The sequence below is a fragment of the Harpia harpyja genome, chromosome 8 (genome assembly GCF_026419915.1).
Source record: "Harpia harpyja isolate bHarHar1 chromosome 8, bHarHar1 primary haplotype, whole genome shotgun sequence".
NCBI classification, from domain to species: Eukaryota; Metazoa; Chordata; class Aves; order Accipitriformes; family Accipitridae; genus Harpia; species Harpia harpyja.
In genome coordinates, this window is record NC_068947.1 from 39,872,025 (window position 1) to 39,889,602 (window position 17,578).

The 17,578-nt window shown below is 42.2% G+C and overlaps 1 protein-coding gene across 2 annotated transcripts in view; it reads right to left on the reverse strand.

The window, feature by feature from the left end:
- Positions 1 to 9,180, reverse strand: part of EPHA3 (EPH receptor A3) — a 235,450-nt gene extending 226,270 nt beyond the window's left edge. For both annotated transcript variants that reach the window (XM_052794544.1, XM_052794543.1), the window contains exon 1: positions 8,916 to 9,180. In XM_052794544.1, the coding sequence (XP_052650504.1) occupies positions 8,916 to 9,036 (121 nt within the window). In that variant the 5' untranslated portion in view covers positions 9,037 to 9,180. The remainder of the gene's footprint in view (positions 1 to 8,915) is intronic.
- Positions 9,181 to 17,578: the final 8,398 nt, after the last annotated feature.

Below are 17,578 nucleotides of genomic sequence, written 5' to 3' on the forward strand. Positions count from 1 at the left end.
CTTCTAGCAACTTAAAGGGGAGAAAAAATGTTGGAACATAGTGTCCATGTTCACTTAAGGTAAATTGAGAATTCAAAACCCAGTGTGACATGCTCAGTTTCTAGAATTCTAGACATCAAAAAGCGTGACGGAAAATACACCTGGGTACATGCAGCACCCATGACTAAAAGTTCTTAAGTTCCCACAAATTTTACTGCAGTTCAAACATATTCAAGGTCCTGAAATCACCAAAAATCACAGCAAGTAATCAATACTCCTTTGAGGACAGAAATTTTTGAGACAGGGACCAGAGCATAAGTCCAGCAAACGACCATTCATTTGTTAAAAAGGCTGTCATACCCCCCAAGTGAATCAGCTGGCAGCATGCCACAACTCAGAAAAAAGTTGCTTTTAAGAAATTCCTCGCATAGGGCACAGAAAAATAAAACCCTTGCAAGTGAAGTTGGGTTTAGTTGTGGGCGCTTTTTTTTTTTGCCTTTTTTTTTTTTTTTTTTAAGTTTGAAACACGGAAGTTAAGACTTGTAAAAAAATTTCTGAGAATCCTGAAGTACTGCATTTGGAAAGCCACCTACTCAGGTGTGACTTGACAGAGTTTTGTCAAGCTTTTCTTCTCTACTTCCATGGATCAAGGGCTCCAGCTTGCATAGCCTATGAAATGCTTGGGTCCTTACACAGCTACTCCACAGATAAAATAAACCCACAGAGCAAATGACTAAACATCTTGGTGCAAATTGGGGGAGTAAAATGCCAATAGCATAAGAAATCTCCTCAAATGTCATGTTGAGAAAATCAAGATGCTAAAACCAGTTTTATTTTCCAATACAGTGATGTCACCAACATGATATTTTCATTGTTTGCCAGGTTAACAGAATTTATGGAGGTAATTAATGCAGAACATGTGTGCTGAGCTATCCATATGAAAAATGGAATTGCCCCTGACTTCATTTGCTGCCTTTGCAACCAAAACCCCGCTATCATCTTTTTTCAGTATTTCCATATGTGAGAAATACAAATATTTATAACAAAGGTAAATGCCTAAATGACTGTTCTATTCCCATCAACCCACAAGACAATTTTTCAGACCCCTGTCTTCTGCTTATTCCTCTACTTCCATTACCTTCCCACAAATGGCTCCAGTTTCTATTATGTTCCACAAACTATGTTCCTCACGCCTCCTCTCCAGATCGCTTTCTTTGGTTAGCATTGACAACTTCTGCTTTGATTTCTTGAACACCCTCTGTCCAGCTTTAACCCAGCTTTCGGGATCAACACAACCAACTAACTATGGAAAAAGCAATGCCATTAAACATATAATTCTTCTCCTCTGTCTTTTTTTTCTGGGCATCTACAAGATCAAAGGATCCCCCTTCTGGTAAACAGCATTTAATAAGAAGGAATGGACATGTGGTCCTCCCAATCACTGAGGAAGGAAAAGAAAAGACAATCTTTGCCTTCTACTCTTCATGGCTGAATGTGGATTTATGGGAAGGAAGAGAGAGAAGAAAAAGCACAGGCATGAGAGAAAAGACTGCAGGGCAGCGTGGGTGGGCGCGCTGGGAACAAAAGAGACTGATGAGGTTGCCCTACAGTTGGGTTATCTCTAGATGGTTTGGGTGAGCACTGTGTATTTTCCATAGCTGTAACCACATTCTCCAAGCAAACTAAACTCTCAACCATTGCTAGGACATTTGCTCTCCAAGGTAAATCATATGTGGGAGAGAAGTTTTTGCAGGATAAGGCTCTTACCATCTCAGAACCTGTTTTGATATAAATGCCTTAAAGTGGGTGTTTCCCACAGCTGGTCATGAACATTAAGGCTGGACAGACACAACTTGCTTTTCTTTCTTTCTTTGTTTTTTTTAAAACGAAAGCACCGTTAGAAGGATTGAATAGAATGGTAAAAATGCCTCTAGCCTGTCTTAACTGCAGCCTCTGTTGAAATTCACCACTGGTAAATCATAGTCATGAAGCTTACTAATGTAAACAAAGCTTAGACTTTCAGGGAGGCAAGGAATTTCTTAATTTGTGCTTTGCTCAGTGTTCAGATCATTGTCAGCACTAAATTCTGGGTTCCTAACACTGTCATTAATCGGAGAAAGTTTGGATTTTGGTCTCATTTTTCTGAGATTCAGGTCCAACTTTCACTTCATCTCTGCCTACCTATCCTCTTCTTTTAATCCTTCTCTCGTCTTCCAAAAGAGATCTCTCAAAAAGCCTTGCCTCTCAAAAAATCAGCCAGCGCAAAAACTCTCTAGCTGCCTTCTAGCTTCTCAACAACTAAATCCAGAAACCCAATGTCACTCGTTGCTATTTGTTACTGCACAAAGTTTGTGGGAAGCCTACCGTAGACCAAAACATATATTTGTGCTTTACTTATTATTTATTTAAATGGTAACCCATCACTCTGGATTTTCTACAAACCCCTCTTTTCTTAGGCACCAATGCAAAAGTTTTAGCTTTTAATTATTGTCCTCTTATGTGAGGCAGCTATGGTTTAGCATGTTTTTTAATTTTTTTTTTTTTTTAAAAAGAGGACCAATGCAATGCAAACCTTTCCATCCAAATATAGATACAAAAATGGTATGAGAAACCATCCGGAAATAAAAAAAAAAGCACCGTTCCCACACCTTATTACACTAAACTGCCCTGACTGAACCTTAACATTCATCCTATTGTTCACTTAATTGCTAGCAAGTTTCAACCACTGTTCGTTTGGTTTGCTATTCTTCTTTCATCAATATTTTTCCAGCAGATTAATGGGGTTTTCCTGCATATTTTGCCTGAAACAGCAGGACACAGTAGTTTAATAATAATAATTAAAAAAAAAAGGAGCATGGCACTAATGTTTCTGCTTACAGTGTGTCTGGTTTAATAACATCTCTGCAAATTTAAGGCTGTACATGCTGGTGTTTCATTCAGGCTACCCATCACTCTCACAGACTGGAACTTTAATGTCACTGTCCCAAGATGTCTTTCAGGCAGGATTATCTTTATTTCTTTCATTCATTCACTGCAGAAATTTAAATGGAATCTTCAGTCCAAGAGACTCAATTTTTATCTTACATGAGTTTCACACTGCAAAATGAATACTTGTGCTGGGATTTATCAAGTGCCTAAGAAACTAAGAAGCACAAGACTCCAGCAAATTACTACCATGTTCTGTTTCCAAAATTACACCACTGGGAGTTCATATCTAATCTTCTGAATTAAACTATTTTCTTTTAAGTTTTGGTTCTTGTTTAGAACAGTTTAGGTATATATAAAAAAAAAGCTACTGCTCTGAAGCGTTTATGGAAATAAGAAGGGCTACATCACTGCAGTGCAGTTTTAGCAAAATGTATCACTTAACAGTAGTCACATGCATTTGTAAACAAAAATTCTTTCATTTCACTATATCATTTCTTATTGCAAGTCATTTCCTCCTCATAAATATATTTTCAACAATTTTCAACAATGCTTCAACAAATTGAACAATGCATTTTCATAAGAAAGGAAATGTTTAAAAAAAAAATTTTTACAATCCCTACATCTCACTCCAGAAAAACAACTCTTCAGATGCTGGAATTATCTTTTAGAAAGGTGATGGGTTAGTGAGAGCCCTCTGCCCCACCTCTGAAGTTTTATCTAGCACCTCTGGACAAGTCCAGTCAATTTTGCACCTTAGGGTATCAAAATTACCTTTCTGTATTTTAATACCAGCTCCACTGAGTAGAGCTTTGAACTTTAACAAAAGTAAGGACATGATTGTATCTCCAGCTATTCTTTTTTTTTTTTTTTAACAGAAAAATCAAACAGCAGCTACAAAGCAGCAGTACCTACATGTACCTACAGGTACCTTATGGAACTAACTCAGGCTCTGTGTAAAAATCTACAAACAGTACTGTTGTATTCGGTAACAGCTCTGTAGTGACCCTCACTGGTGATAAAACCCAGAGCTCGGAAAACAAGAAAATGAACACCTGCATCCGTATTTCTAAACTTTCATCAAGTGGGGATTACAAGAACAAGAGCCATTACATACGCTCCTAGAGGAAAAGTTACAAGTTCTCAAACAGAATCAAAAGAAAGTATACTAATAGCAATTTCCTTAACTCCAGCAGATAATAAAAATAAATTAAAACTAATTTGTATCTCTTCCCAGATGGGAATGAAAAATTTAAGTTCAATCAGAATGCGCTCCTGATTTGCAAAGATTTCATGTAAACAACTGTTAAACTTAGTGTGTCTATTATCTGTTTAATGCTTTCCCTTCTGGTAGTGCCTCTGAAGCCTAATTTCCTGAGGCTGAGAGTACAGAAGAGTTCTAACCTGTTTCCATGCCCTGACTGCTTCGTTGGGTAGCAAATATGTTGTATCCAAATTAACTGCAATAAGAATTAATTGCTGCGTCCAATCTGGACATCTTTGTATTTCAAACATCTGCTTTAAGTTTGCTATAGACAGTGTAGTGATTTTTCTTTTTAATACACCGTATTGAAATCAGCAGTAAGTCAAGACAAACTTCAGTGACAAACAGAAAAGAAAATAAATTATTCCATGTGTTACAGCCTGCTATCAAAAACGTTGACAGAAAATGAGGAATTTACCCAAGTTACTTCTCCTGTTGCACAGGATTTCAAAAACATCATGGTGCCAATTTTAAAGCATGTCCATTATTTGTCTAATCACACAGCTCAGGATTAAGCACAGAAGCTTTGAATAAGATACAGCTGTATGAAAAACAGCCCTCTAGACCCCCATGACTTTGAGCCTTCTGAAATTAAATTTTAAAAGGTATCACATTAAGATTTCTAAACCTACTTTTAACTTCTTTTGCAGATAAACACTCAAGAGCAAGCTAGAGGCACCAGCAGGAATTGTGTCATGATAAATGAAGACTTATCCTGACCTAACGATACCTGACATACAGGGAGATGAGATTTGTAAAAAGCATTTCCCTGTGCAATCCCTTTTGATTCTACTGAAAAGTTCCCAGTATTGCCAGCCTTTCCCAAAATTACATGCGAAAGTTAGGCAGGCATTTTGCTCCATGTGCAAACACCGCGTTTTTCAAAACCACGCCAAGAGGTGTCATTACTACAAAGGCACAGTAAGTCATCTTTAGTGACTTTAAGTGTTAACAAGAGACGAGCCCAGATAAAAAGATTCATTTAATTGCACAGTTACGCAAAGTTCTGAGGTAGTAATCGATGAATAAAAGATGAAACCGCATCTCCAAATCCAATACAGACTGAAAAGAGAGGCTGATTGGAACCTTCTTGCTGTAAACCAAAACAGACACTATTTGAAACCAAGTACTGTAAGCAGATTTACCATATTGATCTTTTGGTAGCTATGTTCACAAGAAATTAATTTTATGCTAGATTGAGAGGTTCCAAGAAGTTTCCTGTCTGCACAGTCAAAATATTATTGAAGCAATTCAGGTTGTCAGTAAAAGCTTAAACAAATTTGCTGATAATCCTGTTAATGACCTAGGTCAAGTGTTAACTGTTGTGGGTTATAAAACAGTGAAATTAAGGTTGCTGGTACCCTCAGGCAGGCCATATAGTTACAAAAGAGATTGCAGAACAATTACTAAATTACAGAATGATATAGCTCATTTGATTTCGTGATACTGTAGGAATTATTCAGAAAGAAATTGCATCCTTCTAAGAAAAAACCCACAACCCTAAGCAGAAAATATCCAACAGAATGGAAGAGCAGAACGTGTGGTTTCTATGCACCTACGGGGTTTGGTTTGCAACTTCGAACTGGAAAAGTTAGATGTTAAATCTTCCTGACATTTTCCTGCCTCACAGAAAATGGCACACACCTTACCACTGCACATAGATAAATCTGAACTTTAGAGAACCTTCCTGAGCTCCTGTGATTACGTAGGTAAAATGCGTGCAGCTTTGCGATGAGCACGGCAGATAGTTTAAAAATAAACTCAGTGGAAAATTTTACATTTCACCAAGAAAAAACTCTAAACAAAACTTCTCTGGGATGAAGCAAGTTAACAAAAACTCAAGCACTCCAAGAAAAAGAAAAAAAAGGACTGAATTTAGCACCACAAAGTGAAGTAAACCAACAACTTGCCTTCAGCCCCTCTTTCATCCTTTTCTCCCTTCATCCCATCCACTTCCATTGCAGTATTAGTACTAACTCAGTCATCAGTTTTAATGTTAATTGTAAATGATACGTGAAGTTGTAATTAAAAAACAGAAATAATTCTTTTAAGTCAAATAAATTTAGGAAATACTACTGGTGGCTCTGAACATACTTTTGTAACATGCCTACTGCAACATTCACATCCACAAGAAGTTACACAAAGCTATATAAACACACCAAAAATTAGTTCCATCCTTTGTTAAAACAATGTATAAGGAGAATTTCAACAGTAGCTTTACTATAAAGTGTAGGAAAAAATGTATACATTTTTATCTAGACGCCTATATTAACGATCTCTGTCCAAAATACGTCTTCTTCATTCTCAGTGGTTGAAAAAGAAAACTTTTCTAAATATCCCACAGAATTGCAGAAACATCTATTTCTAGTTTTGGGAGGAAACTTACGGTAACAACAGTAGGGATGTAAGTGAAGTGGTGAGAAAAAGATTTTTTAAAAGAGGAAAACAATCTTCTGACACGATTTAAAGCTGCATGCTAACGCTCGATCGTCGAACAAATTACTGCGTCAGCAAGTTACAATAACTCAGATTTCTAAACTCACATGATCAGCCTAAATACGCTGTAAATAAATAAAAGAATTACTAAGCTTTCCTAAGTAGGGGGGAAGTCCTTTAAAGTTGATCTTATTTTTAAAAGAAATTGTCAGTATTCCTTTTTTTGAAAGGAATAGCAAAATACATACTTCAAAGAAGTAAACATGCAAAAGCGGGTTACGGTCCAGTAACTGCATTTATACTGTTGCTTTCACTAGCCATTTTGAAAATATTGCCCATATTGTACAAGTTCTTGAAGCTGAAAAGAGAGAATGGAAAGAGTATCTGCTGAAAGCTGATTCAGACAAGTATGCTTAATGCGCATTCTGTACGATACCAATTTTTTTCCTCCTTTCTCAATTCTCAGTGCCAGTGATTTTAAACAAAGAAACAAAAAGTGGGGTTTTTTTGCAAATTGGAATGCTGTAATATCTTTTTTGCATAATTAGTCTCAGTTTACAGACTGTGTCTGTCTACCACTGCCATGGAGGCAGAGCTGCTCCGCTGACTGACAGAAGTACATACATTCCCAAAAAGCTTTTAATAATAAGAGTAACCTCTACCAACACTCTTGTTTTCGTTTCTGAAAATCATTTGTGAAAGATGACAATATTTACAAAATAGCACATATCTGGAGGCTTTAAAAGTGACCAACTATTAAAAGCACATTCTTTTAAACAACCTATCGAGCACTGTGCATGCCAAACAAATTTACATAAAACATACAAACAGATTATATATTGCTCTTCTGGTAAGATGGTACCATAGGTTCTTCCTAGCAATAAAAACAACCGATTTAAGGTTACCCAGGATTTGTAAAGTTTGAATCTTTCCTTATTTGTTTTATATTATATTTCTTTTTCCTTCTATAAATCATTTAAAGTCATTATCTCACTGCCTTATCCCGCAAGCACCCAGGATATCAATAAGTACATCAACACTATTTGTACAGGAGAAATTATTATTCTAATAGGTTTCATACTTGCTTCTCTACAGAAACCCTACAACTCAAGCAGGTGCAAGTTTTACATGGTGGTTTGATGCTAGAAGTTCATCACTACCTTTGGCCTCAAGATTTTATCCCTAAAGACGATTACACTGGACATCCTGATCATGCTGACTGCCTCCACTGTGCATGTGAGCGAAAGCTGCGTTGTTGGTTTGTTTGTGGGGTTTTTTTCATAGAGAAAGGGCAATTTTATCTTTTTCTAAAAGTATTGCGATTACTTTTTCAAACAGTTTCTAGCGGTCATTATTTTTCCCTGAAACCTAACACGCGTTTTCATCAAATGTCATCTTAAAAATTACCACAGCAAAGGAGAACAAACCGCTCGTGCTTTGTTTCCGAAAATTTACACACGTTCACATACACACACACACATTTTAACGCACTAAAAAAAGCCTGATACGAAACCGCTACGGAAGCAAAGAGAGGTTTTATAGGGGAGCAAGCTTCTTTTTCGTATTAATTAAAAGTTTGGAAACACGGGAGGACTAATGAAACCACCCCCCCGGCACGCAGAAAAGGGCTCACAGCTCGGTTACCGCTGGCGTGAGGGAGACGGGGGCTACCCGTTCGTCTTTATGGCTTTTTTTTTTATTCCTTAACGAGCGAACCTGACTCCTACCGCTGTCAGCTATCAGCCCGCTATTCGGGGCCGGACAGGAGGCGGCGGCGCGGCGGCTCGCCCCCGGCCGGCCCGCTGCGGGGGCGCGGGGCACCTGCCGGGGGGGGCGCGGGGCGCTCCCGCTCCCCCGCCGCGGGGGGACGGCGGCCGCCCCCGGCCCGCCGTCTCCCTTTGCTCCCCCACCTCGCCCCCGGCCGCTGCGGCTCTCCCCCGCGCAGCCCCGCTGGCGGGGGGCCGGGGGCCGGCACGGGCTGCCCTTCCCTCGCCAACTTTCCTCGGGGGCGGAGGGGGCGGCTGACCGCCTACCCGCCCCCCCCACCACCCACCGCATCGCAGCGGGCGGCGGCCGCGCTGCCTCAGCGCAACGCGAGAGCGAGCCCTGCGGTCCCGGGGCGAGGAGCCGCTGTCGCCCGGGACCACCTTAACGGGGCGGGGGGGGGGGGGGGGGGGGGCCGAGGGGGGTGGGATAAAAGAAAAAAAAAAAGGGGGGGGGAATAGGAAAAGGGGGGAAAAAAACCGGGAGAGCGCGCGGCGGGTCCCCCACCCACCCGTCCCCGGCGGGACCCGGCCGCGCCGCGGCTCACCTTCGTTGCCGGGGCGGGCGCTCAGACGCCCGGCGGCGCCGAGGGCAGCGCAGAGCAGCAGCAGCAGCAGCGGCAGCAGCAGCAGCGGCGGCGGGGGGGGCAGGCGGCGGCGGCGGTCCATGTCGGCGGGGCAGCGCGCAGGCAGAGCCGCATGTCTCCGCGCCGCATGCCACCGCTCCGCGCCCGCTCCGCTCCGCGCTGCGCCGCGCCGCCGGGACCGGGACCATGCCCCGCGCCCGCCCGCGCCCGCCTTCGCGCTGCGCCCGGGAGGGGCCGCCCCCGCCCGGCCCCGCCGCCGCCGCCGCCGCGCCGCCCCGGGCCCTAGCGCCGCCCCGCCCACCTGCCTGCCCGCGGGGAGCGGAGCGGGGCGGGGGGGGCGCTCCCGAGCGGGCTTTCCGCGGGACTCGGCGGGCGCCGGCCGGGCAGCGGGACCCCCCCGCCGCGCGGGGAGGGGCGGGCGCCGAAGTGCGGACGGTGCAAAGCGAGGGGCGAAGCGCAGAACCTGCCCCCCGGCCCGGAAAGGTGCTCCGTCCCGCGCGGCGGGCGGCGGGGTCTCCGCAGGACGGGAGGGCATGAGTCACACCGCTCGGAAGCCTCGGCTGGGTGTTTTAGCCAGCTGCGCTCCGATCGCGTCCAACCACCCGTCTTTCCGAGGCTGAATGCAACTGCCAAGGAGCGGTAAAGCCTCCGGAGTTTCGGAGCGCGGCCACGGCAGGCTTGCTAGAAAAATGCCAATTAGATCATCCGTCCCTTTGCTGCCCACAGTGGCTCTAGCCCAGCCTGCTGCACACGCAGGGCCACAACTCCGACCGCCAAGAACAGATTTACTTTGACCTCACCAAAGCAGACCGGAGCCTTGGCGGAGGTAGGGGCCTCCGCCCAGACGCTGCTCTCTGTAGGGATGTGCAGCTTTACTCTAGAAGTTACCGTGTAAAATGTGTGTTTTAGAAGGATTCTCTACATGCGTGCACCTTACCTCCAGTCCTCTCGGCCCAGCACGGGCCCCAGAGTACCTGTCGGAGCAGAGGCCAGAGCGGCAGGCACACACTACTGCTCTTCCACCGCTCCCAGCGGGAATCGCTGCAGAGCAGCACTTCCCAAGCTTGCCCTTCTGTGGATCAGTTCTTGGGAACATGGACATCTTTCTTCCCCAGCGACTCGTCTCAGGTCTCCAGAGCCACCCAGCGTGGTTCTGTGGAAACGGGAAAATATTTGAATAATACTGAGGTCAAATAAATATTTTACCCCGAGCCAAAGTTATGCATCCACGTAGCACGAGGTCTTACTCTGAATGTGTATTCTGTCTGCACAGACAGCAAGCAAGGGGCTGGGAGGAAAGGAGCCTTCGGCAGCAGATGTGGAACTACATTGCAGAAGTAACATCAAAAAATCTTCGGTACCACAGAAACCGAACCCCCGTGTTTCACAAACCAGTATGTTAAACGCCCAAACAACCTTCCTCTTCATGAATACAAACAAATTGTCCTATGTGTCTTCAGGTCCTCAGGGTCACCGGCATCAGCAGGGCAGCTGAGAACTGCCGCCTGCAGCATCCGAGCTCCAAGTTCATCAACGGCAACTCTGCCTGTGGGGCAACACTGCAACACTGTACCGGCAGCTCGCTTCAGCAGCGACGCACCTTTCCTGCCGCCCAGCAGCAGAAGAGGGGGTGCTGGGCTGGTTACAAGTCAGGGCCTGTGCCAGTGTCTCTCCTGCACAATACTGGCATACCCCAAACTACCTGGTTTAGCTCCGCCAGGTTTACACTGCACTAAAGGGGTTGGAAATGTACGTAAGCCAAACCAAAGGAGAGACAAGGCCGTGAGAAGTCAGTCCCAGTCGGGTACTTGTTTCAAGGGAGTACAGCTGGGGACATGAGCACTGCTTTCCTTCTCCTTCCCTGTTTCCAAGCTTGATTATTCAATCAATCAGATTAAGGAATCATCAAATCTAATAGCATCTGTTGTTTCATGTCTCCAACCCTTCCTTTCATTTAGACCTGTATTTACCATCTACCCTACCTATGTCCTCTCTGGTCAAATTTCCATAAGGAGAGAGAGAGAGATGCCTGGGGCTCTTGAGCAGGCACCTCCGGGGCAGAGAGAAGAGCAGGGTGGTCTGGCTGTACGGTTAACGGCATATGGCCCAGAGAAGGGGATCTCCGCTCCTCCTTTGTCTTTCTCAAGGCTCATTTCATTATACCTTTTCATTTGTTTGACAAAGATGCTTTTCCAGAGCAAAAAGTCCAGAAATACACACAAATTTCCTCAAAATGTTACACTCCCTAGTAATAACAACTGTTTTGTTTTGGGGGGTTTTTTTGCAGACCTTTTCCTAATCTTTTCTGGAATACACAGCCGTCTTCCTTGAGTTCTTTTGTACAGCAGAGGCAAGTCTGCTGTTTAAAACACTACTAAATTCTCTGGACTACTAGTTTTGGTCTCTGTGGAGCCACATCTTTCTTTTATGACTTCAGGTAAACATGTTTTTTAAGGTGGAAGAAAAAGGCTGAAGAAAGATAACAAATCTCTGGGGAGAAAAAAATACTTCTGTTTTCAGTTAGTGAGAAAAAATATTTCCAAAGCAGCAAAGAAGGGAATTTTTGTTTTTCAGTCTTCAAGTTGTGTGTGTATAAAACATCTGCACCTTCCAGCTGCAGCACCTGATTCTGCTCTTGCTCCCCCTCTGGGAGCGGGAGGCTGAGCACCCATCATGGCTTTACCATACAACAGTGATTTGCTGAAGAAGGAAAAGAGGAAGAGGAGAAGCAACCACATTCAACTGCCAAACCTTCTTTTTCTCCTCCTGGGCAGAGCCGCAGCGTTCGGCATTTCCCTTCCCATGCTACTACTTTGTGAAGCAGGAGCTTTTACAACTCATAAAGAGTGGAGGTGGGAGAGGCAACTGCTTAGAGTCCACGAGAAGTGAATATTCTCCGGCCTGTTTCTGACAACAAGTAGGGCACAGCGCTTTGCGCAGCCCTCTCCTTCCACCAGCGCACGCAATCCTCCTGACCCTCTGAGCCACGTATTAACATTGTCATATGGCTGGCGGTCACGGGACGCATACGCACAGCTTCACCTGCTGGGGAGGAAAAGAGATCCTCCAAGGGATCGGGGGCAGCAGCCGGTGCCTGAGCCCAGCCCCAGCATCCCCCCACATCCCCCTGCCCTGTATCACGCTCCGAAGTTTGGATTGACCAGCATCCCTCCAGGCTGGACCTGGTACCACCTCGGCATGGTAGCTGCTTTTGAACTGCTCCCAAGCCTACACCTGTAGGTCCGGGATTGTTCTCACAACTCACCCGCAAAGCCCACATCTGAGAGAAGCCGCTTCGATCTGTTGTGATGTCACTTTCTACAGGTACAAATCTGTGATGTCATTTTCTACAGGTACAAATCCAAGCTAAAAAAAAAAAAAAAAAAAAAAGAAAAGAAAAATGTGGTAGGAAAGATTGACGGAAAAGAGCTGGTAAGAAAACCTCATGGAAAAGATAATACATGCTACAAGCGATTATGCTTAAAGTCTTAATATCACCATTAACTCCTTCACTGGTTGGTTGTAAGAAAACAAAGAGTGGACCCTAGAAATATCCATGCAACTTTTTCCAAGATAACAATGTGATTACCAGGTGAAGATTTTATTAAAAAAAAGGTGAAGGAGATGGAAGGGGAGGACAAATTAAGATCTGTACAGTAAACAACAGATTGTGAATTCCCAAGTCTGCCTCATGACAGCACGCGTGCGCGCACGTGCACACACACACATATGTATTTGGGGTTAGTTTCACCATCCGTACCTCAAGGTGTATTTTTCAGCCTTCTTTTCTCCTCATGAGGGTTAGAAATGCACCTCTTTGAAACAAATGAAAGATCAGATTTTCATATTGTATTGTGGACAGCTGTTAGAGAGTTTCACAACAAGGGGCAACACGGATAATACAGCCAAACACTAAAGTTGAAATCTGCGGAAATTTTTCTCCAGATTGGAGAAACATTACTTTAAGCAAATACTTTGAGGCTACTCATAGCAAAGACTTTCTGAATTCATGAATATCTTAGCACCAGAGAACTCGTCTCATCCAGGAAGAAAAGAATATTAAACAACACAATCCATATCACGCAAATTTTTAGCATCAAACCTTTACAAAGGACACCTCTCAAGCTAAAAATGAATAGCAGAAATATTTAGAAAAATTTGAAATAAAGAACACGTTTTAGAAAACTGCAGGTTCTGGGAACAATTCTCAGCAGGAATGAAAGGTAAAATTCAATACAAATTCTTCACTAAGTTTCTTCCTCTGTGAAACATAACCTGGAATGCATTGTGTTAGTTTTGTGCAAATTGCACGTTTACTCTATTAAGAGTAATTTTGTGTGAGCTTAAAGGGCACCTTTGAAGAAAGAAAATAGCCTCTGGTGGCATCTCTACATAACCAGAGTGCACATGGTAGTATCTTTGCCCTAGCATCCATAAAATCATTCTAGAGAAACACATAACCATGATTTATGATTTTCTGCCAACCCTGGACTTTAATTTCTTTAATATATTGAAGATCAAAATCCTTACTAAACACAAATTTTATCTCTTACATTTTTCTTTTGTAAACGGGGAAGTGACACATTCTGTGATTGCATAATGGAAAAAAGAAATCATAACACATGGGCAGAATGCTCCAGATCTCACGTTTGCATACTAAATAGGAAAACAACTTTCTGCCTAATGAAAAAATGTTACAGATTATTAGGAACAGCCACAGAAGTAATCAATCAATTTATCCAATGGACTGGGCCACAGTCTGCTTCCAAGAAGGCTTTTTAATGTTTATGGCTCTTGAGGTTGCATTGTTTAATTAATTGAATGACATGAATCTTCTAATCTTAGAGATTTAAAGATAAACTATTTTCCTTAAAAACAAACAAAAAGAATTAATGATAGGTTCACTACTCATAAAGAAAGGTGGCCGGACAATCCCCCATTTATTCGGGGAGGAGGCAACGTGCACAGCAGAACAATGCTCCCCATCGGTAGATGCCTCGCCTGCGACTCGATGGGATTGTTCGGAGGCGTGAGAACATTTCCTCCTCAACTTCTGGTACTTATTTACGAAGGTTCTTGTTTGTGATGTTGATATCCCCCTCCCACCCCCCACCCACCCCCTTGCTTCAGGGAAACCTGGAGTGACACAACGTTTCCACATAAATCATACCAAGGGCCGCTTTTCAAAGTTGTTCAGTGATCATTTAGGCCTCCAAATAAGCGCTTGGGTATATATCTGCATGTCTTTTCAGATTAACTGTTTAAGTGCTGACCTCAAAATATCATAAATGGAAGCGTTGCTGCTTGAATTCATCACAAGGCAGCAGTACACCGTGGGCCAGTCTTGGAAGTGGCGACCGAGGAGGAAGAACCCTCCTATGAGCCACCAAGTAAGTAGATTTACTGGTTTTAAGTATGCTTTGGGAGAGATTTATAACGTAGCCCAAAGGTCTCTTAATGTGCAACGTTGCCCTGAAAACGCAAGCAGATGAGAAAATGCAGGATGAGGAGGAGTAAAAGACAGGATGCAATAGAAACAAACGGTAAGTGAAGTGTGAAAAGTTACTTTAAATAAGTCAGTTATTTAAAACTAAGCTATGGCTCTTTCTAATCAATACTTATACAATAATTACGTGAAAATCCAGAAAAATGGATTAACTAGACAGCATAAGAAATTCAGCTTTGAGCAGCAACATAGCTGCAATTGTAATTATGAAGCGACTGCACACCAATTCCATAATGAAAAAAAGCATGACTTATTATGGAGATAGAATACAGTAGAAAAGCATGCAAAATGCAAATGCAGTTTAGCTGCAAATTTTCCCCATAAAGGCTGAATCATTTGTTAAGTATGCAATAAAAAGGTGACACTCCAAGCACTTAGACTGAATTTACCTATCTGTAAACAAAAATCTATAGAAGCCATAAAAGAAAAGCTTCACTAGCATTACTGCCAGTTTTCAGAGAAAAGCAACGTTTATGTGCAGGAGAGAGTATTACTATGTCATGAAAAAGCTTGCCAGATTTCAGCTTGGACTGAGCATTTACAGTAGAAATCTACAAATCCTGTAAAACCAGACTGCATTACAGAGATATTGGCAGACCTCCAGTGAGGTGCATAATGGCAAATTTGATTAGTTTATTGTTTTCTTGCAGATCACAATGAATGTTCAAAAAAATTTCTGCTGTAAAAAAAAAAAAAAAAAAGATACCAAGAAATGAAATTATTCTCATGTATTTCAACTAACTGACATTTTTTTTTTTTTCCCCCAGAAGATACTGTCAGGCAATATTGGACAATAAATAGACAGACAGATTTTAAAATAAATGTCGCAGTACTTCTAATACTGGGGATCAGGATCCAATTTAGAGAATGCACTTGGAGAGTACACAGACATATTTCTGTGATCTGGCTGAGCTGGATTGGAAGTATTCCCTTGCCTTTGCAGAGCCAAGCTTGCACATTGACAGCAAAATAGGTCGTCTATTTTTGCTAACCAAAAAACTAACTGTAGAAATAGTTATTGTAAACTCTAAATTTAAATAACATAATGCAAATAATTTGAAGAGTCAGTGTTCACAACATGCGGAAACTCCTTAACAGTTTCATTTCCACAGTGAACTTTTTGCATTTGAAAATTGATTTGGTATCTTATTGCATACTTTTTAGCTATAGTAAAGAATACCTGAGATCCCGTATATAAATTTGGTCCTTTTATATTTTGTGAGCATTTGTTGTTTTATCTCAAATCCTCTCACCTCCTCCCTTTTAGTCAAAGATGGATTTTCTCCTCCTTACCCTCTTGGAACTGGCACCATGAGTTTTATTCACGGTCCAAGGAAGCATGTGGGGATGGAATAAGATTGGTAAAAAGCTATAAAGTAGCATTATCTTAGAAAACTCAACTTCACACCTAGCACAAAGATATGAAATCATTTCACACCGTTGCTCAGAATAGCAAAATATATATTTGATTGCATGGTATAGGTATAATTAGTACTTCCCAACTAAATGCCTCCCACCAAGAAGAAAATCAGAACTCAAAAGGTGAGAACCTTTTTCAAAAGACTTGTTTCCAACTCTAATGACTGCATGGAGACGAGGAGTTCCTATTTGCTTCAAAAACTGCTTAGTTTGGGTCTTTGGGGAGAGAATATTTAATCTGGAAACTGAGAACAACATCATATATGATGGTTAAGAGCTATGTAAGTTCAGAACAAATCCTTGTCAAGGTACACAGGTCTTCAGAAGTTTCTTCATGGAAGTAAATGTACATGCCCAGCTTTGACCCAAATTTCTGAGCCTCCTATCAAAACACAGCAAGAGTAAGAGCATAATAGTCAAGGGAACCTCCAAATCCTCGCCCCCTGAACCAGACTTACCTTCAGCTGTAGTCAGCAACATTTGGGTGCAGAACGAATGGTCAGCAGTCTCACCTGTATTGCTGAATGCCTTCAACTTCTGCCACAGGGTATGAAACATCCCCATCCTCCTGACCCATCATCCCAGCTGACCCTGCGCATGCTGGGAACATCTTAAGTTTTCCAGTGTTTTCTTCTTGATTATAATGAGTTCATCACTTTGCCAGAATGGATGAGGTATCTTTTAATTAATCCTCTATAGCGGCTTGGGCAATGACGAATTGCAGTTTCTGCAAAACACTAAGCTAACATTATCTAAATATTATTCTTTATAATATTGTTGTTATAATTATTATACAACACATGCAATAAATAATTATACGTCATTAGTTTTCTCCCAGCCTAAGAGGAAATAAAAGACCCATAGCAGGACAGTCTGTCCACCTTGGGTCAAGCAATTCTTGTCCATTAAATAGGATATTTTGCTGATATGCTTACCTCCCCAATCCTGTAGCCAGCTGCAGCTCTGTAGTGAAGGATAGAGCTCCTCAACATTTCTAAATCAGAAGGCCCGCCAAAAAGGGTTGTAAATGCAAACATGTCATATTCTGTGCTGGAGATGTGCTATCTATGTCAGGAAAATGTTTTACAAAGATTTCTTGTTTTCTCGAACATGAAAAAACTGGTATTTCCCACTGCAACATCAGAGTTGGCTTATCTGAACTAAATTTTCAATCTTTAAAACACCTTTATTCATCAGTGTTATTTTTCATGGTACAGATAGTCCAAGACTTAATGGGACTGTTAGCTTAAGCATTTGCATAAATAGCTTCGTTCATTTTTTTGAACTCTTCCATGTCACCAAAACATGGAATAATGTGTATGTTACATTTATGGTACCAGAAACAGAGAACGCCTCTGTTTATTTCCTAGTCATTTGTATTACCAAACTAAAGAAAGGCCACCAAGAAAAAGTATACCAACGTTGAAATGAGTCATCTCTCTGAAGGCTTTAATGAGAGAAGTAAACCACCCAGTATTCACTCATTTCACTCAGATGCCTTCTGCATCAGCTTTGGACCTGGGAAGTAACAGCAGGACGAATAGAAAGATGTGACAACTAAATAATTTGGACAATATGGTTGGCGAAATTTATTACAAATAGCTGCAAGATTTTGCTAAATGAATGCAATGTTCTAGCTCAAAAAGCAGCTGTAGAAAACATATACAGAAAAGGGACCAGAATAAAACAAAAAAATATT